The sequence below is a fragment of the Acinonyx jubatus genome, chromosome D2 (assembly GCF_027475565.1).
Source record: "Acinonyx jubatus isolate Ajub_Pintada_27869175 chromosome D2, VMU_Ajub_asm_v1.0, whole genome shotgun sequence".
NCBI classification, from domain to species: Eukaryota; Metazoa; Chordata; class Mammalia; order Carnivora; family Felidae; genus Acinonyx; species Acinonyx jubatus.
Genome location: NC_069393.1, coordinates 77133374 through 77153615, shown reverse-complemented (window position 1 = coordinate 77153615; position 20242 = coordinate 77133374). Strand labels below are relative to the sequence as shown.

The 20242-nt window shown below is 57.5% G+C and overlaps 2 protein-coding genes across 3 annotated transcripts; both read right to left on the bottom strand.

Moving 5' to 3' along the window:
* Nucleotides 1–3490: 3490 nt before the first annotated feature.
* On the bottom strand, nt 3491–11862 carry HMX2 (H6 family homeobox 2). Of its 2 annotated transcripts, XM_027063311.2 has the most exons (3): nt 11732–11862; nt 5486–5754; nt 3491–4541 (listed from the first exon to the last, which is right to left on the bottom strand). In XM_027063311.2, the coding sequence occupies exons 2-3, from the start codon at nt 5751–5753 to the stop codon at nt 3988–3990; spliced, it is 822 nt and encodes a 273-aa protein (XP_026919112.1). In that variant the 5' UTR covers nt 5754; nt 11732–11862; the 3' UTR covers nt 3491–3987. The 2 variants fall into 2 exon arrangements, with proteins under 2 accessions (XP_026919112.1, XP_053062766.1); XM_053206791.1 differs by lacking the exon at nt 11732–11862 and having other exon boundaries at nt 5486–8939.
* Nucleotides 11863–14632: 2770 nt separating this feature from the next.
* On the bottom strand, nt 14633–18271 carry HMX3 (H6 family homeobox 3). Its single transcript, XM_027062026.2, has 2 exons — nt 17528–18271; nt 14633–16900 (listed from the first exon to the last, which is right to left on the bottom strand). The coding sequence occupies exons 1-2, from the start codon at nt 17925–17927 to the stop codon at nt 16227–16229; spliced, it is 1074 nt and encodes a 357-aa protein (XP_026917827.1). The 5' UTR covers nt 17928–18271; the 3' UTR covers nt 14633–16226.
* Between the last annotated feature and the right edge of the window lie 1971 nt (nt 18272–20242).

Below are 20242 nucleotides of genomic sequence, written 5' to 3'. Positions count from 1 at the left end.
CCAAAGAGCATCGCGCCAAGGCTGAGCTCACGCTCTCTCCCGCCCGTGTGCGGCACGCTGGGAAATGTAGTTTCCCTGGGGCCGACGCCCTGCCGGTTTTCTGGATATTAAGTGGGATAGATGCTCTTTCCAGTTTGACCCTTAGGGCCCCCCCCACCGACTCGGTCTCTCAGACAAAAAAAAAATCCCATTTTGGTCAATACATCTATAGAAATAAATTATTCTCCCTTTCACTGGACATGCATATAGCCATGAAATTAACCAAGAATTGGAGTGGAGAAGGAAATATTTGCCCTAAGCATTTGCATTATTTTGCCCTGATTTGTTCTCATTTTCCTGGAGTTTCCACCTGTGAACGAGGGTCTCACATTTCCCATTGTCTTAAGATCTATCGATATCACAGAAATTCACCCTTATTTATACAAGGCTTTATCCCTCCATTCCATCTTTTTTGCAAACAATTATTGAGCAGGCCTGGTGAGGGACTCTGGGAAGATGCATCAGTCACACAGTTCTTGTTCTTGGGGGACTCTGTCCAGAAGGGTGGACAGACTGGAAAACAAACAATTACTCTGCAGTGCATTAAAGTTCAAAAGCCTCTTTTAGACATATGTTTCAGCAGAGTCCAAAAACGACAGCTACAATGACAGCTTCTCCCCATCCACCTCCACCCCAAAAACTCCCTAGAGTTTCTGTTTCTAGACTCCTCCAGAAATAGGAGAATCAAGAAGGTTGCTTCTGTAACTGACATAATATCCATGGAAGAAAAGTAATTCTTAATTTATACCTAGAATGCTGTGACTCGATTACTCTTGAATATCAAAAACTCACTGGCAATATTTACTTTAATCCATACTGCAACCGCTTTTTCACTGCCTTTTATGACACACACAAAAAAACTTACTTTCTTGTGTGATTTTCTATGAAGTGGAAGGAAATTGTTGGAGTTAAAGTGTTTAACTTTTAAGGTACACCAATAGAGAAAAAAATGTTGTTGGCCTTTACACATTCACATACCCTATTCAGGTGCACTTCTTTTTATGATTCTCAGCACAATAAACACACTCACAGTAACCACCCTTCTGCCCACTGTGCTGATATTACTCCTAAAAGAACAGATTCTTGCCCTCCCTCCTCACCAGTCCTCATACTTGGTTCTCTTTCTATTCTCTCTCAACAAGTTAATGGTGAGGTTAAGAATTTTAAAATGCAGTGCCTTGCCCCCATTCTAACTTTGGCTAAATAATTTTATCTCCAAATAATTCTATTTGGTTCCCTCTTCCAGTTGTTTATTTAATTCTATTAGAGTTTCGAGATTCTGAACATGAATTATCTGCTAATAAAATCTAAGTGTATTTCATTATACAGTGTGTGTATGATTCAGGTCCCTCTGGGCAGGCAGTTGCAGCTGAACTCTATTTGAGTTTTAAGAACCGTCAATCTTTTAAATCCAGTTTACAGCCTGAAAGGAGGCTGATGATTTTGCTGATTATTCAAATGAATTGATAGTCTCGAGATAGGAGATCTGGCCACAATGGAGTCTTGAACATTTTAAATCCAAATTCAAGTCGTGTGTGTGTGTGTGTATTAACAATCAGTTACCTGTAAGAGAGAGGAATTCCTAGAAACTAATTACACTGTTGGATCACCTTGGACTGCTAATTTCTGGATTAGTAAAAAGATTGAAATATCCACTATACGACAAACTTGAAAAGTGTCATCCTTGATATTTTAAGGGCAAAATCACTGCCATTAAGAGCCTAGAGTGGCTAGAGAAAGCCACTTCCTATAACAGTAGTAAGCATAAGGAGGATATAGTGAGCCAATGCTGTTAAAACCATCATTGCTTGACGAACACATAATCTATTGAAATGCAGACAATAATGATATGGATGGAATATTCCTATACAAGTAGTTCCTGGAGAAAATGGGTTTTTCTCCATGGAATATTCAAATAACAACTTTAAAGGAAAAGAAGAATTTAAAGGGGGTCATCTGGAAAGAAAAACTTCATGGAAATAAAATATGTGGACCAAATAAATTAGAAGAAAACGGATCCAGTGTGTCTTTTGTTTTCCCTCTCTGACTATACAATAGTCAGCAGAGTTCTCAGCAAGTTCTAGGGCTCAGTAAATATTTACTGTATTTAACTAAGCTGAAATGAAATAAGCGGACTAGAACAAACTTAGAATAGGCGGATGTATTCTTGGATAACATCCTTCTGACGTCATCTTCAAAGAGATTGTAATTTTCATGAGAGCTTAGGTGAGAGGAAAACAATGACCTCAAAATGTGGACAAGAGACCCAGCACTTCAGGCAGAATACTGCGGGTCACATAGACGGTTAATAGGTATCCTATATTTTCATAAAACGCTGATGAATTTCGATGCCTCTCGGCTCAGAGACCAGTCTATCACGCAAATGTTTCCCTTCCAGAGGGTGAGGTCCTACTTCCGCGTTGCGCACTTCCAGCACCCTTGCACCGACTAAGAGGACCTCAGGACCAGAGGCTGGAGGCCCGGGGAGTTCTCCCCACGTGACACCGAGCCACCCTCCTCCTCTAAGGTCCAGCCATCTTTTCCGACGTTTTACAAGGAGCAGGCGGCTGCGGTCAAACATTGCAAAACTCTGCGATTTACATGCCGCTCGCGCTGCTATTCTCCGGGCGCCTCGCCCTCCCATCCCGTGGCGCAAAAGCCTGTGGGCGTGCAGGCGGCGCGCCGCGATCCCTTTCAGCGCGACCCGCCAAGTGCTCGCCCTTGGCCCCGCCGTTCAGCCACGCACAATGAAAACTATAAACAACAACAATTTTTGAAAGTGCGGGGAAGCGCCTCTGCCTCCCGCGCTTTCTTTGCCGAGTCTCCAGCCTCAGATCCCTGCTCAGCCGAATCGTCTCTTTTCGGCGCCCGGTTCCCGCGCCGCGAGGGACGCTCAAGTGTGCCACCGGCTTCGGAACTGTGAGCGGCTGCAAGCCTGTCGCGCCAGGCTAAGGGACGAGCAAAGCGGGCTCTTTACCTGGTTCAGGCAGCGCCACCCCACCTGACCTTCGCCCTCGGAAGGAGGCTCGCGGCACAGGTTGCACGACGTCGCAGGGCGCCCTGTTGCGGACCAGCCCAAGGCGCTCCTAGTGCTGGGTAGATACTGGGTCCCGGGAGGCAGCGCTTCAACAGTGAGGCTCCCGGCCTTTGTCCCTCTCCGCGCGGGCTCCGGAGCTGGATTCCCGTCCAGGTGCACCGTGGCCTGAGCCAGGACTCTGGGCATCAAGGGAGTGGAAGGGGGTGCAGCTCCAGCCCACGTGCCGCCGCGGCGGCGCCAAGGTCGCCACCTTTAACCCCTGACCCCGGTCCCACCCTCCACGTGAGGAGAGCCGGCCTCTGCTGTCTCACGCTTCCACCAAAAACGAAGAAAAGCCGCGCGTCAGCACGCTGGGCAATCAATCTCACCAAAGTTGGCAACGATGCTTAAAATGTTTTATTTTTTTTTTTCCTCTTTAAAAATATTTACAGATCTGAAATCTCCCCCTTTCGCCCCTACCCATCCTCGGGACGAGGGAAACGAAAAGGGGCGTTGAGCTCATTGTCCAAAGCCCCCCGCTGGCTTGGCCGGCTGCGTGTGCATGTACCTACATACAGGTGTCTATATGGGGTGAGGAGTGTACCTGGCTTGGTTGGCGTTTTTCTGATATTTCTTTTCTACCGGTCACTGTCGATCTGGCCGAAACCCACTTTCCCACCACCACCCGAGGACATCCCCTCCGACATGGTTTTCAAAGCGTACTGGTTTTGGGGGGCGGGGGGTGGGGAGGCGAGAGCAGGCGATGTGGCTGGAGAAAAGGCCGATAAATACCCGAAACGCTCGAAACGAAAAGTAGGGCAGAGGCCATAAATAAGAGATAACGAATACACATGGTGTATTTCTTAATATTTCCGGCCGCAGCCCGCCCCGCGCCGGGGCCCCGGGGAGCGCGGCGCGGGGCCGGCGGCCGCTCAGTAGTCGAGCTTGTTGTAGAGGTTGTAGAGAGGTAAGGCCGAGAGGTTGCCGCCGGGGTAGTAGAGCGGCGCCGGGAAGGCGAGCGAGCGCGGCACCGGCACCCGCAGCAGCGAGCTGTCCCGGAACACCAGCGGCATCCCCACCAGAGTCTGCGCCGACGCGTGCGCCATGTTGGCCGCCTCCAGCTCGGCCGAGAGCTGCCGCTTCCACTTGTTGCGGCGGTTCTGGAACCAAGTCTTGACCTGGGTCTCGGTGAGCTGCAGGCTGGAGGCGAGGCAGGCGCGCTCCGAGCTGCTCAGGTAGCGCTTCATGTCGAAGGTGGACTCGAGCTGGTACACCTGGCTGCGCGAGAAGACCGTGCGCGTCTTCTTCTTGGCGGCGCCCGCCTGCCGCTCGGCGCCGCCGTCCCGCGGCCGCTCGGGCCCTGGCGACGGCGAGCCCGCGGGCAGGAGCCTCTCTTTCTCTTCCTTAAAGTCCGGGTGCGAAGGAGAGAGGAAAGGCGTGCGCTCCGAGCTCGCCGGCCCCGCGCCTCCGCTGCCCTTGGGGGTACCTGGGGAGTGAGAACAGACAGGAGGGCATGGAGTTGGGGAGCCTCAGAAAGCCCCAGCTCTGGCCAGGACCCGGGGTGGGAGGGCGGGGGTGGTGATGGGGGCGGGGGGGTGCGGCCGGCCGTTGGCTGCAGCCTTGGTCCCAACCCCTTTCTCTTCTCCCTCTCGCCGGAACCCGAAGCCCAGCACCCTGGCCTTGGAAAGCAGCGGGAGAGGGATCCAGCCGCTTCGAGTCTGGGGTCTCGGTGCCCCCAGCTTCATGAAAGGACGTGTGGCAACAGGGGGAGGAGGTCTGGACGGTGGGGGGGGGGGGGGAGGGGGACATTAGCATCATTTTAAAAGGTGATTTTGCCTTGTAATAACTGAGCTGGCAGAGTTCCCCGAGCTTTATAGTATGGCATCATTTCACAGGCCGTTTGTTCGGAAATCACGCTAAGGACTAACGCGGAGCTCCCCTCCGTCAGATGTTGTAAAGAGGAACCGTCTCTGAAAGGCACCATTGTCAATCATCTTGGAGTGGTAATCAGGCCCAGGGTGGGGGGCGGGGAGGGAGGGAGAGGAGAAAAAAGACGCTGGAAGAGATTGCGGTAGAGACAGACGGACCGCTGGCACCCGACTTCCAGACCTCTTGCTCGGAGAGTATCCGACCGATGTACGAGGGGGATATTGAGGGCAGAGCCGTGTGTGCGGCCGGCCCTGTACCCAGCCCGCTGTGCTACACTCTCCCTCCAACCCAACCTTCTCCAAGACCGCGCCGCGCGAGGTCTGTGTTCCCAGTCACCTCCCGGGCCCCCTCCGGGAGGAGGAGACAACAACGCGCGCGTCCCCTCCCCTCCTCCCTCGACCCTGGGCGGCCGGGGCTCTGGCCAGAGGGGGCCTGGACCCCGGCACAGCTTCCCGCCCCTAGAGCTTGCTCGCGGCCGACCCGGCGGCGTGAGATCCTTACCCAGGCAAGGAAAGGGGATGGGGGGGTGATGCTTGGAGCCCGGCTCCTTGGGGCCGTGCGGGTCTGGGCAGAAGCAGGCAGGTGCCTTCCAGCCGTCGTCCGGCTCCTCCTCCTCCGAGGACACGGACAGGCTGCGCTTCCTGGCCGGCCAGCCGGCGGGCTCCCGTGGCACCTCGGAGGGGCCCCCGCCCAGGATGGACTGAATGGTGAAGCTGGAGACGCCGCCGGCCGCCGGACACCCCTTGCCTGCATCTTCCTTGCTGCCCATCCTGGGTTCATAAGAAATCGGAGGAAACCAAGAACTCCCTTTAGAGACGATCTGGGTGGAAGGTGGTGCAGGCAGGCAGGCGGGGGGAGGGGCGGGGAGGGGAGCCAGGGGGAGGGGGCGGCGAAGCTGGTGAGGCGTCCCCTTTGCGCGGGGGACACGCGGGCACAGGATGGCTGCGCGGGGATCCTTGCCCGCCCGACTCTGGGTGCGCCCGCCCAGCCCCGGCGCGAATGCCCCTTCCTTGCCCGCCAGCTCGCGGGGTCTCCGCCAGCGCGGAGGTGGCGCGGCCTCATTTGCATAGAGGTTACCCCGACGCGGCCAATCGCAGCGCCGCCGAGCGGCCCCGGAAATTTTCAAAAAGCCCAGGCCCGGCACGCAGCGACTGTGCGCCCCGGAGCGCGCCGAGAACCCGGCGGGCATCAGCTGTGTGCATCCAGGGACAGCCGGGCGGAGAGCAGCATAGATTCCAGCCCCAGGTTCCTGGCCGCTGTGGCGACTCTGACCGCTCGGACTCCGGCCCTCTTGAGGGGCAGGGGCAGCGCGGGGCTCCGAGCTGGAGCGGCCCGACGCCTCCCTCAGGCGACGGTCCTCGCACCGCCGGAGGAGCTGGTACAGGCTGCTCCAAGATCCTCCCTACCCTCCCACCCCTCCGGCCCCGGACCGGCAGGCAGAGCCGGCGCCCCGCAGACCACTGCGCCCGGCGCGGGAGGGAGGGGGGGGTTAAGAGCATGCGCTTCCGAACTGATGCCCTCCCTGGGACCCTAACTGGCAGGCCCGGGGCAGACAACTTCTGACCATCCCAGCCTACAGGTCCCACCCCTGTCGCAGGCCCAACAGGGCTGCAAGATCCTTGGGGGTGTGAAAGAGAGACCTAGATCTTGTGGCGACACATCCTGGTTCACGTCCCAGCCCCACCATTTACAGACTGCGAACCAGGATGAGTCAGAGCCTCACTGCCCTCCCTGGCGGAATGAACTTCTCATCAGCATCTCCCCCTTTCTCCTGTTTTGAGGATGTCCTTAGATAGGGATGGAAAGCTGCAGAAAGCCCAGGAGACCTAGGAGCTCATAGTAGGGACTCAGTAAACTTTTGCTGAATAGCCCACAGCCCACTCTCTATTTCACAAGTTTCTGGGTTTGTTTGTTTGTTTGTTTGTTTGTTTGGCAAATATTGCAGGTCACAGAATTGCTGCAGAGATAGAGGCGCTTTGATGCTGGGAAAAGGAGAAAGAGGTGAGAACGGGTCCTGATTTTAGAATTCAGCAAACTCCATTCAAATCTCATCTGGGTGACCTTGAACATGACACTAAAACCTTCTGAGCCTGGATTTCCTCCTTTCCTAAACTTGGGGGAAGAAATGCCTACCTGGAAGAAGTTATAGTTAGGTCTGCATGGCCAACTCCGAGGCGGCGAGGGGTAAGTGCTCAATAAACCGTGGTTCCTTCCCTCCTCCTGGCGACCTCTGAGCCCTGGTTCTTGCCCCTTTAATTCCCTATCAGCTGTTATTGGACCTCGAAGCAGCCAGGCGCAGGCAAAACATTACAGGGGCACAGTTGTCTACACAAGCTGAGAGGAAAGGAAGGTGAAGTAAGGCCCCGAGGCACTCAGGCAACACCAGCTCGGTTTGCGACCCCAGGACCGCTCCACCAAGAGCTCTTGGGAGCCCCCTGCCCCTAAGATATTCCCCCAAATGCCACCAAGGTGATAGAAGACTCTGGAATCAGTCCCCACAAATGTCCAGACGCTGCACCATGACGGTGCAGTTCCCTCCTCGCCCGCAACGCGCGGGGTTATTGAGTAAAGCGCTTATAATATCATTAGCCTCCGTGAGTTACCGACTGCAGCCCTACCCGTGGCAGAACCTCTCGCTACTTAACTCCTCGAAGGGCTCGTTAATGGGCTAATTGATTAGGAGTCGGCGGAGCAGCCGATCAGGGGCAGACGAGGGGGTGGAGGCTAGGGGCTGTGCGCCACGGCCCGGGAGGCCGGCGAGGGGCAGGTGCCGGCCTCCGTCACCGCATTAACCTCTTCAGGGCTCGGCGGCGGGGTCGAGACACATTACAAATGGTCAGCTTTAATCATGGTGTCAGCTCATTAACCCGGAAGGACCCGGCGCTGAAATACAATTTGTGCGTCCTCTGCGCGGCCGCGGCACAAGCTCTAGGGCCACGTCGCAGCCTGTCCCGCGCGCTCCCGCATGGCTGAGGGACAGAGAGGAGGTTCCTGGAAAGACACAGCCGACTCTCAGCCGCCTGCGGCCTTTCTGCCTCCTCAAACACCCTGAGTGGGCGTTATCTCCTGGCCTTAGCCAAGGCTACCCTAAGGGAAATTGGCCAGCCCGGGGAGTAGAACCCACCACTCTCTGGGGAAGAAAGCAGAGTTGGGGGGGGGGGGCGGGTGTTGATTGGACCCTTCCAAATTAGTAAATACCTGGTGCCAGCAACCTGGAACACGCCGGGAGCCTCCCATCATTCTTCACGTTAATCCTCATAGCCAACCTGTGGTGCAGATCTTTAACCCCATTGTACAGGCGGTGAAACTGAGGCTCCCGGGGGAAAAAGTGACCAGCCCAGGCAGGGTAACCAAGATTGAAGCTCAAGGTTGTTCCACTGCCAATACCAGGCCCTTGGGAGGGGGCGAGGGGTGGAGCAGACGTTGGTATGGAGTCCGTGAGGACCTCAGCTATCTTCCGAGCACGGGGTCAAGGGCCCACGGGGTTGGCCTCTGCCAGGGCAGGGACCCTAAGAGGTGGCGGCAGGGCTCTGGGGTAGGCTTCAGAGATGCAACTCCAAGACCGGAAGCAGCGAGGGACTGAGCTCAGGTGGGGAGGGGTGTGAGCTGACCCATGCAGCCTGGTTTGAGGACTCAAAACTAGGAAACCACGAAGCCCCACGACCCCACAACTTTGCCCCCACCTCCACCCCCACCCCAGGCTAATTTGGGAGGTCAAAAGGAGCCATCTGGCCTCGTACTCTGCTTGCACCCTACTTTCTCTCGCATTGACCGTCTGGTCTACACAGAGGTGCGCTACAACTGAGTCCTTCGTAGCTTCTATCACCTGCACACCCCGCACTTCTTCACGCGCACGCACTGAGCTGTATGCACGCGCTTGCATAAACGGTTACGCGTTCACACGCATTGAGGCAGCAAACGTTCTCTGAGCTCTGACTAGTGCGCGCGCACACACGCGCACGCGTACACTCACTCTCCACTTAGCCAAGGAAATGATGGTGGCAGCAGGACGGAGGCCGGGAGGCCGTGGCGGAGACCAGCGGACTCCCAGCTCTGCTACCCGAAGGACTCTCCTCTGGGCTCTCCTCTGCTATTCTGAACGGGTCACCTGCGTTGTCTTCCGCCCCCCCACCCCGTTCACTGACCGCAGTCACACCGTAGGGGCCGGAAGGCCAAGACTAAATCTTCCCACCATCCCTTTGGGGCATCCAGGGGTCCCCGAGACATCACCCAGAGCTCAAAGACCCAGACGCCCTCTCCTGGGCCCAGCACAGCTGTAAAACACACTCCCAGGAACCCTTAGCTCCAGGAACCAGCACCCACAGACACCCATTCTCTCTGCCCTCGAGTGTAGCAATCGTTCAACTCCGCACCACCTCCCACCCCACCCCTCGGAGTCTCGGGATAGCTCCGCCCCTCCCTGCTCCATTCAGATTAACCGCGGAAACTCTGGGCTCTGGCCCCTCCTCATTTTGGGGATCGCTCCCTCCCTAGGAATTAGATACAACCGGGTTCCAAGGAATGATAAACTTTCCGAGATTGAAGTTTAGGTCTCGAGATTATGCCACTGCTCAATATTAAAGCGGCCCAGAGCAAACTTGCCGAGCCTAATAAAAATTGATCCTCTCTGCTCTGCAGCAGTTGGGAAATAGGCTGGCTGAGCCGAGTAATAGTGGAAGAAGGCTCCCTCCGAAATGACAGATGAAGTCATAAACAAGTTTGATCTTGGAATCAAGCTTCGATAAATATTAAACACAGTCTGCCCCCCCACCTTTACGGGACTGGATTATGATATATGGCGCGTCCAAACTTTAAAATAAGGAAATACCAGAGAAAATGATCTCAATAAATTTTCTAAGTATAAACGTTGATTATGTTTCGATTTTCATTCAAGGACCTCTGCTGTTCGTTCTTTGGTGCAAATGACATCTCGCAATAGGCTTTTGGGGAAAAGGGCTCCCTATTTGAAAAAGAGAGCCCCAGAGGTGTACAATTTATGTAATCTGCGGCTGGAAAATGAATTGTGTAATTTATTGGAAAACAGAAAGTCATGAAGATTGGATCAGCATAGCCGAGCCCCGACACCGCCCCCCCCCCACATCCATCAAGTTCCAATTAACAGCCTAACCAGAGAGCTTTAATGGGTTTCCAATCTAGTGGCCTGATAGACTCATCAATTCCTCTGGGAGAAATTAAGAAAATCGACCTCCCCTTGGCGACGCAGTGTCATTCCTTTCTGCAACTATATGTCAAATTAAAAACACAATTAAAATTTAAACTGTTTCAATCAAAGGGTGCCCTGCAACCTATGTTTCACTTAATAGAACTTTGATGAAAATCTGATGCGTGCACTCCATCACCACGGGGGGCGAGGGCGGCGAAGGAGCTCAGGAGAGAAGGGGATTCTTTCTATTTCTTTAAGACATTTGCGCTCGGGTGAGGCACACCAGGTGACTCCACCTGACCGCTCCTAAGTGATGGGCACAACACGCTCTCCGGGGCACTCGCTCGGTCGCTCTACACCTCAACCCCAGCTCTTTTTCCTCTTCTTCCACCGCAGCCAGAAGGAATCCTTCTGGAACCCCGGTGACCCAGATTTGGGGCAGTTTCTCCCGGCAGATTCGTCTGGAGCAGCAGCCAAGGAAGGGTTTGGGCAAGTACAATCCGTGTGCACCTCCTGGGAACTCTCCAACGAGGCACGCAGCCTCCAGCTATCCCTTGCCTCAGGTCTCCGAAACTGCCCAACGCTTGCATGAAGGTCTACCGGATCGTTGAGGCACGACAAGGGTGGGAAGAAATCCCAGGCGGTTAAATGGACCCCGGGGACAGCTAGGACTGCGCTGCCGTCTGAGACCAGATTCTCCAGAAGCTGCCGCTCCCCACCCGAGCAGCCTTTTAGGGTACTTCCACAGGAGGGGCTCACACTCCGGGACAAGCGCACCCAAATCTCAACTCGAGATCCGGGTCCGAGAACCAGGCAGGGCTCCAAAGTACAGCCGGCCTAGCTATCTTTTGCGACCTTTTCCTCTCTTTCGTCACCCATCCAACCCCCAGCTGTTTATAGATCAAAGGGTCAACATCCGCCCGGCACACCTCGACCGGGGCACGTGCACCCTGGCGCGCACACTTCCAGAGGCGTACGCCGGGACGCACGGATCGCTCGCACCCAGGAGCCTGGGAGAGCGGGCAGGCAGGGCGAGGTGGTGGGCAGACAGTGGGCGAGAAGCCTGGAGGAGGAGCCTGGCGGATTGCCTCCTCGGGGCCACGTGTCCGCGCCCTGGCAGGAGTAGTCCCCCGAGCTTGAGCTTGCCCAGCTGCGCTCCGGATCCCAAGAGGGGATTTCTATGGAGCTCAGGGTTCTTGCACCCTGACTCCATCTTGGCGACCCAGTGGAGGCATCTTTTCCTAGCTGCTTTGCAGAGTCTGGTTTCAGATAGCTAAGGGGAGAGGCCCTCTGGATGGGTCACTGGGCCGCGGGGCGTGGAAAACCGAGAGAGGTGGGGCAAAATGGAGTCTCGGAGGCGGGCAGTTAAGTCTGCACCCCGCAGCGCCCCTCGAGGGAAGTTGAGGTGCCCCGCGCACACGCAAGGGCGCGTCGCGCCGGCTTGGGAAGCCCAACAACGCGAGGCCTCGCCAAAGCTCCCAAAGGCCAAAGGCTGCGCAGCCCTCGGACCCCGCTCCCATCGCCCAGGCCCTAGCTGGCCCAGCGTGCGCCCGCCCGCAGAAGAGAAAGCACATCTCACCGACCTTGCCTTCTCTTCCTTTCTTCGGGCTCTACCCTCCAGACGCGCGCTCTGGGAGCGAGGAGAGGACAGCGCTCTGGGGTTCTCGCGGCGGGGCCTCCGGCTCTGGCGTGCCGGGAGCCTGCCAGGAGGACGTCCCGGCTCAGAATGAGAGCCCAGTGGCGGGTGGGGGGGCAGTTTATATCTGTCCCGCTATTGTTTGATGTACACACACCCGCTCTATTTACTACCAAATAAAAGAAATACATCTGTGTTGCCAACAGAAACAGCTCGCGCGCTGGCTGTGCCGTCTCCCAGGGCCCGGAGGCGATCGAGGGCGCTCAGAGTGGCAGAGCCCCACATTGTGGGGACCTCGGCTCCGAGTTCGGTCCCAGCCCAAAGGAGTATGGGAGTCCGTGGTGGGTGTTGGCAGCCTCCGCTAGTTTGTCCCAGATGGGAGAGGAGGAATGCACGAGGCATTCCTGCTGGAAGGATTTCAGGCTTGCCTTACTTAGCAAGGGATTCTACCCAGCTTGCCTTACTTAGCCTGAGGCCGTAGAGAAAACCAGCTGCCCAGGGTCCCCTCAAACAAGGTGTGCCTGACTTTGTGTGTTAGTGATAGCTGTGATGATGAACACATATGTGGGTGGGTGTACCGCAAGCACCTGGGTATGGTGTTCATTAGGGTCTATCTAATGTGTTCATGTGTGGGGCGAGTGTTTATATCACACGGGAGTGTCCCCTATGTGTGGTTTGCTGGTGTGTCTATTTGGGTGATGCAGAAAGACAGTGTCATTGGCACTGATTTGAGGACTGACAGGGAGTGCAGATAGGGAAGGGTCTGAACTTAGGGTAGGTGGAGAGAAGGCTAGGTTCTGCGATGGGGGGGGGGGGGGGAGGGATCGAATGGATAAAATCCAGAGTGTTGGTTCAGTGTCCTAGGGTAGGGGACAGGGGCTGCCCTGGCATCCTGCAATGGAATGTCCTGGAGGAATTGGGTAGATGCACGGTGGCTCCTTCAGACACCCCCCCACCCCCCCACCCTCCCCACCCCCCCGCTGAGGAGTTCTCTGAGGAGAACGCTGAGGGGCATTCTTTGTAGGGGAAGATGACCCCAACAAGCTCTTGGGGTGTGACAGTCCCACCAAGAGCTTTCTTGGACTCTGGGGACACTAAGGCCTCAGAAAGCCCTGCAGTAGAGCCGAGGATGCTTCCTGTGTAGAGCGATGCATGGTGCCCCCACACTCTGGCACAATTCTTTCTCTTGCATTGTGAGAAATACCACCACTCCGACTTGACAGGAGGGAGGTGGAAGTTTCCCACCTGGGCCAGCTTCAGGCTCACACAGCGGCCAGTCCCTGGAGGTGGCCAGATGACCCTTCTCCCTTAGGGCAGGCACGGTGGCTGAGGGGGGGGGGGTAGGGGGCGGGAACACGTGGGTGCAGGGCAGCAGAGCTCCCCCGATAGGAGGGCGAGAGAGAGACGGGGAGAGCAGGACAAAGGATAAACGCTGCATGTGGGGAACCAGTTATTTCTCGACTTTGTAAAGACTGGGTCAGTCAAGAACCGTTTTCTAGAATCCAAACACAAATAAAGAAGTATATTCTTGGCATTCGATAGCATCGTGTTCTGGCTGTAAAAATCTAAGGATGTGTTTGCTATTGCAACATTATTTTTAATGAGCTGTTATTGGCCCGTCCCACAGTTAGTATTGCCAACAGTAAAAGGCATCACTGTGTTTTCAGGTAACACAAGGAACAACATATTTTGACCCTGAATTTCTGTTTATTTTTCATTTACGACACATGCCCTCGTTTTTATTCCAAACCACAGGGAAATAAAGGGAGATCTATCTTCACTGAGGTTCAGGCTAAAATTGTGCCATAAATACGCATGCCAGTTTATTTGGGGGCAGTTTCCCATCAATAGAAAACGACACCCAACATTTCAGCCACAGCAGACTCAACTGTGTGGATTGGGTTTGAAGAACCCAGCAAAGCGCTGGGAGAGGGAATGCGAGCGCGTGCAGGCGCTCCCCAGCGGACGCGCCGGGCGGTGTGCTCTTCGGCATCTTGACCGTCTACAGGTTCTTCATCTCCCCCTTCTGGCTCCCCAGCTTCAGACTTGCCCTGCCTGGAGTCGGGCGTACGGACCCCACGCTCTAAGGCAGGCAGCCGCGCGGTCGGCGAGGAGCGCGCAGGCACCTGCTTCCGCCCGCAGACACGCGCTGCGCTGGGGCTCCCCGCGCGCCGCGCCTCCGCTGGCCGCCCACCGAGCGCGTGGGAACCGCCAGCGCTGCGCTTTCTGGCATGGGCCGGGGTGGGGGCAGAAGACCAGAGAGGCCGCCGCTGAGGTGTCGGGCGCCCGTGGACAGAAAAGGGTCTGGCCGGGAGGAGACAAGGTCCTTTCAGTGGCCGCGGCCACAGTTGGGTGGTCTCTGTTCCCCGACCGGGACCGCGCGCATACCCGAGCCGCCCCGAGAGCCGCAGCTCCTCAAGGCTGGCGGAGGCCTCCCTGTCCGGGAGCTGGCAGCCGCCTTCTCTAGGGCCCTCCCGCGATCCGGCCTCTCCCAGCTGGACTTCGCGACCCGCCTCCGGCCACAGCTAAATTCTAAGTCCACTCCCTTCTTTCCTCCGACCCCGGCCCCCGCCCCTGGCTGCAACCGAGCCCACCGCGTTGCAGGCCCGCTGACGAATGCCTAGGAATGTCCTGCCCAGAATCTCGGGGCTTCTGAAGGGACCGTGGCCTGGGAACGGAACACGAGGCTGTAGCACAGCGTTCAGAAATTTATCAGCCATCTCGGAGCTGGCGGCGGCCGCTTCGCTCAATTTCTCAAACTAGATAAGCCTAGGTCCTCGCCCCGCGTTACCCTCTGAGCGCAGGGCTCTGCAGGCTTCGAAAAACACTGGGGAGAGCGCAGCCCTGGTCGGGAACAAAGCCGCCTCTGTCTCTGCCGCCTCCTGGATTACGGGGATGTGCGTCCAGCTCGGACTCCGCGAGCGCAGAGGCAGCCAGAGAGCGAGGCAGAAAAGGCTTCCAGAGACACCTGCCCTGCGGAAAATCGTCCGAAGTTTACACACTCTAGCGACACGAAACGCTTCGCTTTTCTTTTCTTTTTAATTAATTCGATTTCACGACAACAGTAAATGTAACAATATTTTGTGGGCTTTTTTTCTCTTTTTCTTAAAAAGGGACTGAACCCGGGTAGTGGCGAGGGAGATGGGGGGCAGGGCGGGGAGAACACCAAGCTATCGCAGAACAACAGGTGTAGCCGACAAAAAGAAAACAGATTGGGGGGCAGAGCCAGGAGCCCTGTGGAATTGAGGGTGAACTTTACAAGAAATCTGTACATATATCAAATAAGTTAAAATTCTCCTAAGTTGATTGTCCTTCACTTAAAGCGCTCCAGTATGCGTATCTCACTCCTTTGAGCATTGCTACCTATCTCTGTTTCTTTCCTCCCCTCCCTTTCCCCTTCTTAATTTTCTCCTAAACCAATGACCAAGATTACACAGTGAAAACGTCTGCTTCTCTCCCTGGAGAAAGAGGCAGGGCTCTCAGGAAATTTTGTACAATATTGCACAGCTCGAAAGTACAACAGTTACAGCAGAACAAAAAGGTAGGGGGAGAGGCTAAAAGACAGATTTTTTTTTTTAAATATTGGATGGACTTTCTGGAAACAGGGCACAAAGCAATACTAGTAATAATAATAATTTACCAACAAATGAAATCCCCAAAATAAATGCTACTAATAAATAAGACCACTCACACCGGGCCAGATGTGGAGCTGTTTCAACAATCAGAAGTCTGCTTGAGGCCTGTCTTATCTTTTCCCTTTAAACATTTAGAGAATCGTTCAGTCACGAAGCGGGACAGATAAAGAGGTCACCTGTGACACACCTCTGCCGGAAAAGTGGCCTGAGTCGGGGTTCCTCCCAGAGGCTGCCCAGATTCTGAAAATTAGGGAGGCTAACTGGAGGTGGAGAGGAAGAACCACACCCAGAAATCCAGGAATAAAAGTACCACAAGTTGAATTCTCTCTCTCTCTCTCTCTCTCTCTCTCTCTCTCTTTCTCTCTGTCTGGACTTCTGAAAATAGTTCTATTAAAAAAAAAAAAGGAATAAGCTAAGGGGGTTACGTTTCTGGGGCTTATTTCTCTAAAAATAAAACCAAAAAACCACAGCGCAATGCAAATTTGGGGAGTAGTACTGCACCTTTTACGTCTTTCAGCCAGCCGAAATCTTCGACCCGGGAATTTTGTCTTTTTCCTGCTCTTTCTTAATATAACCAAAACCAAAAGTAAGAGGAGAAGCGCCTCAAATCCATTAGGGGTGAATTGCACGAAAATGCATTGCAAATACTTACAAAACGCTACCGATTGGGGGAGGGGAGGCCGGGGCCGCGCGCCCAAGCCCCGGTTCCCGAAGGCCGCTGGACGTCTCGGCGCCCTCGGCCCGGCCCAGTCTCCTCCGGGATCTGGGAAGGCGGCCGGGCGCTCCCTCCCCCTCCCCTGTCGGGCCTCAGACTGGCCTTAGCAGCGGCACGGACGAGACCACCGGGTGCGAGTAGTATACGGGATGCGGGAAGGTGAGCAGCGGCTGGCTGACGGGCACCGGGGCCCCCGCGGCCGCGGCCGCCGCGCCGTCGGCCGCCGAGTTCTCGTGGTAGAGGATGGGCACCCGCACGATGCGCTGCGCCGCCGCGTGGCTCAGGTTTGCCGCCTCCAGCTCGGCCGCCAGCTGCCGCTTCCACTTGTTGCGGCGGTTCTGGAACCAGATCTTGACCTGCGTCTCGGTGAGGTGCAGCGACGCGGCCAGGCCGGCGCGCTCCGAGCTGCTCAGGTAGCGCTTCATGTCGAAGGTGGACTCGAGCTGGAAGACCTGGCTGCGCGAGAAGACCGTGCGCGTCTTCTTTTTGCGGCACGCGGGCTTCTTCTCGGGGCTCTCGGCGCCCTTCTTCCAGTCCTCCGCGCCCGGCGTCGCTGCCGCCGCCCCCACGCTCGCCCCGGCCGCTCCCGGAGCGGCCTCGCCTTCCTTCTTGCCTTCCTCCGAGTCGCTCTCCTCCAAAATGATCTCGTCCGGGCTCTTGGAGTCTAGCTCCTTGTGGTCGGGGTCGGCCTTGAGCAGTGGCTCCGGGGAGTCGCGATCGGTTCCCGAGGCGGGGGAGGAGTCTCGCAGGAGGGCCTTCTCCGAAGCTGGGGAGAGACAGACAGACGGACGCGCACACACGCACACCGAAACAGCCTTCAGAGAGGCCTGGCGCCTGGGGGCCGCAGGCTCAATCCGCGGTAGCCTCTGGGCCCCAGGCCTCGAGGCCTCTCCGTTCCCATGGGCCTCCTTCCCGGCTGGGCCAGGGCAGGGGCTCCGCGCCCTGGGATCCCCTTCCTCCCGAGGGCAGGCGACAGACCCGGACAGACCCGGTGGCGGCGCAGCCACTTCCTTTCTTTCCCTCAGCTCCCCCGCCAGGGGCCCAGGGAGAGATTCTCCTCTGGCTTGGGCCCCACCGGCTCACTCCCTCCATCCAGGCCCTGTCCCCAGTCGCAGCCGGCTGAAGCCTCCGCGTTCATACCCCAGGCCACTTGTCCCGGGAAGCGCCGCGCCCCCGGCTCCAATTCCACCTCTTTTCTCACCAAGTGGGATCGGATTCCCTGGCAGCACAACAGAGCGCGCGGGCGGTAGGTGCAAGCCCGGGGCCGGAGGAAGTTGGCCAAACAGCGGGTTGGAGGGTGCAGGGGTCCCAGGGTTGCGGTGGGAGGCAGCGCGGGGCGGGGATGGTACTGGCGCGCAGGGAGGACAACGAAAGTTCAAAGAGAGGTCGGTACCTTCAGGTCTCGAGAGGTGGCCGCCGGCGGGGGTCAGGGTGTAGGGGTACCACCAGGCCGGGGAGCGCTCCAGGTAGTGCGCGGGCAGGGCAAACCTCTGCGCCGGGATCTCAAAGCGGGGGAAAGCCAGGTCGCCCACCTGCGAGAGCGCGAAGCCCGCGGCGCCCTCCAGAGCCCCCTTGGCCGCAGCGGCGGCGGCGGCGGCCGCGGCGGCGGCGGCGGAGGCCGGCGCGAAGAGCGTCCGTGGGGGCGGCTGCGGCTTAGGGGGTGGCCGGTGGTGGTCTCCGTTGAGCAGGTTCTTGATGGAGAACGGGGACTCCTTGGGCGCGGGAGGTGGGGGCGGCGGCGGCGGGGGCTGCGCGCTAGCCGTGCCAGGGGCGTCCGGCCCGGGCTCCGGCATGGTCCCCTCTCCTCCGGGTCCCGGGGAGGGAGGGATCGGGACGGGCGGGCGGCCGGGCGAGCAGGCGGGCGGCCGGAAATCAGACCATAAACGGAACTCAACTACGGGGCGCAAAGTCGGGGGCCGCCCCAGGCGCAAATCCAGCGGCGGGAGGGCGGGGTGAGGACCCGGCCGGGGCGGGCTCGCATGTGGGAGGGGTGCTGAGGGGCGGGGAGCGGCCCAGCCGCGGCACAGAGGGAGCGAGGCGGCTCGGCGGCGGCTGCAGCTCCCGGGGAGGAGGCGGCGGGAGCAGTCCCCGGCTCGGGGCTGCGTCAATCCGGCGCCGGATGCTAATGATGAAATCAAAATGTCATCCAAGTTAAATGCGGGGAGTATACGGCGATTGGGCGCGTACAATGGCAAATGGGATTAGGCAGGCGAAGGCGCAGCCGAGCCCGGGCCCCGCAGCCGCCTCCACCACCGCCCCCTCCTCGCCTTCGCTCGGATTTTGGCGCTTTGGCTTCGGGCTATAAGAGCCTGCCTGTTATTGGCTTTATATAGTCCAATTAGGCAGCAAATGAGGACAAGCCTATTAGCACAAAAGGATATTGGCTCCCGCTAAAGAGGCACTCGGAGCGCTCGGGCGAGCGCAGGAGGCGAGCGAGGGACGCAGAGCCGGCGGCGCCCCCCGGCCCGGAGCGCACTGACAGCCAAGGCGCCGGGAGCCCGAGCCTTCCTCTGCCCCCTGCAGTTCGGGGACCCGCTTCCAGCCGCCAGGCCTGCGGGAGGGGGAAGGGGCGGGCCCGGCCCGCCCGGGTCACCTCGGGGTTATCCGCGCTCGCAGCTGCGGATCCCCCCTCCCCCAGGGGCTTGACAGGGTCCCGCCGCCCCCACGCAGCTGGAGAGCCACGCAGCCCCGACCTGGGAGGCAGGACACGACCTCCCGCCCTCGGCAAAGTCAGCACTTTCCTACCCTTTGGGGTCCGGCGGCCTCAGCATACTTCCCAAAGCCTGCTAAGGGCGCGGCCCCGAAGAGGGGGATTTGGGTTCCCGTCTAATCGTTAGGGAAGGAATCAGGATGTAAGTCCTTGGACTGCATCAGCGGGCTCAGGAATCAGCGTGGCCTTGGCCTTTGGCCCTGGGAAACCGAAGAGTGAGCCTTTCCTCTGGAGCAGGAGTGGGTGTGAGTGTCTGTGCACCTGCGGGTGCGCGCAAAACGGGCCGACACCCGCGCGTCACTTGGTGGGGCTACTGGGGCAGCAGCGTCGCGGCACCGACGGCTACGCTCCCAAGGGCGCTCCTCTTCTCTGGCCCGGGGCCCAGAAGACAGCACTTTCTCCCGGGAAGTCTCCCCCGCCGGCGCTTAACAGCGGCAATGCGAACCGAAGGCACAGCGGCGCACCTTGCTCAGCCCTGGCCGTGGCAGCGGCACCGCAGCGTGTCCCCCAGGACCGCCGAGTCCCTAGAGAACCCTGCTGGGCCTCTGAGGGACAGCTGGGGGAAGATCACTCTACTCCATCGGTTTAAAAAGCAACTCCCCAGGTTGCACAAGAAGCCCATAAGGCAGGCATTTAAGACTCTAGATTTAAGCATCAAATAAAGTAGAATTGCTTGTGGGGTCCCTTCCCGAGAGACAGCTCTCTGGTCAGAGAAAGGCGGCGAAGTGGCCACCACTCCCCTCCAACCATCGTGAGCTTTCATGCACCCAAGGTGTTTTCATGGCCCCTTCGCTTCCCCATTGCCTTATTGGCAGATGCATTGGCCAGATGCAACCGCTTTGGTTCCGCTGTTGAGAACTGGGTTTGTATTATTATTTTCTGATCCGGGGCTTCAGACCCCGCACCGCCCCCCAAATCTCGATGGGCGCATTTAATGCTTCTTCTTTCAGCAAACATTCATCTACCGTAGTGAACCCAATTTTTGCTTTGGGAACCTGGAAGCATTGTAAATGGTACTTCCGTAAACAATCATTATTCTCATTATTATTACTCCCTTGAGTTGGTACAGAGCGTTAATGGAATGCAAAACGCCATACCGTCCAAAACCTGAGTTTGAAAGCAATCACCGCCCTGATTGCCCGCCAAGCAGGGTGGGTCTCACACTTGGGTTTTACAGAAGGAACAGGGCTCCCGGAGAGACTGGGTCAAGGTCACCCAACTGGCGCCGGACACCCAGAAGTCCCTTTTTCCCCAGCTGCAGAAAAAGCTCAGCGCAGCGCCTACGCAGGTTGGGTGGGCTGGGCTGGGATCGGCCCGCCAAGCGGCGGAGCCTGTGACAGAGAGGCCCCTGTGTGTCCTCGCGAGTGTCGTGGGAGCTCTCCTATCCGAAGCGAACGC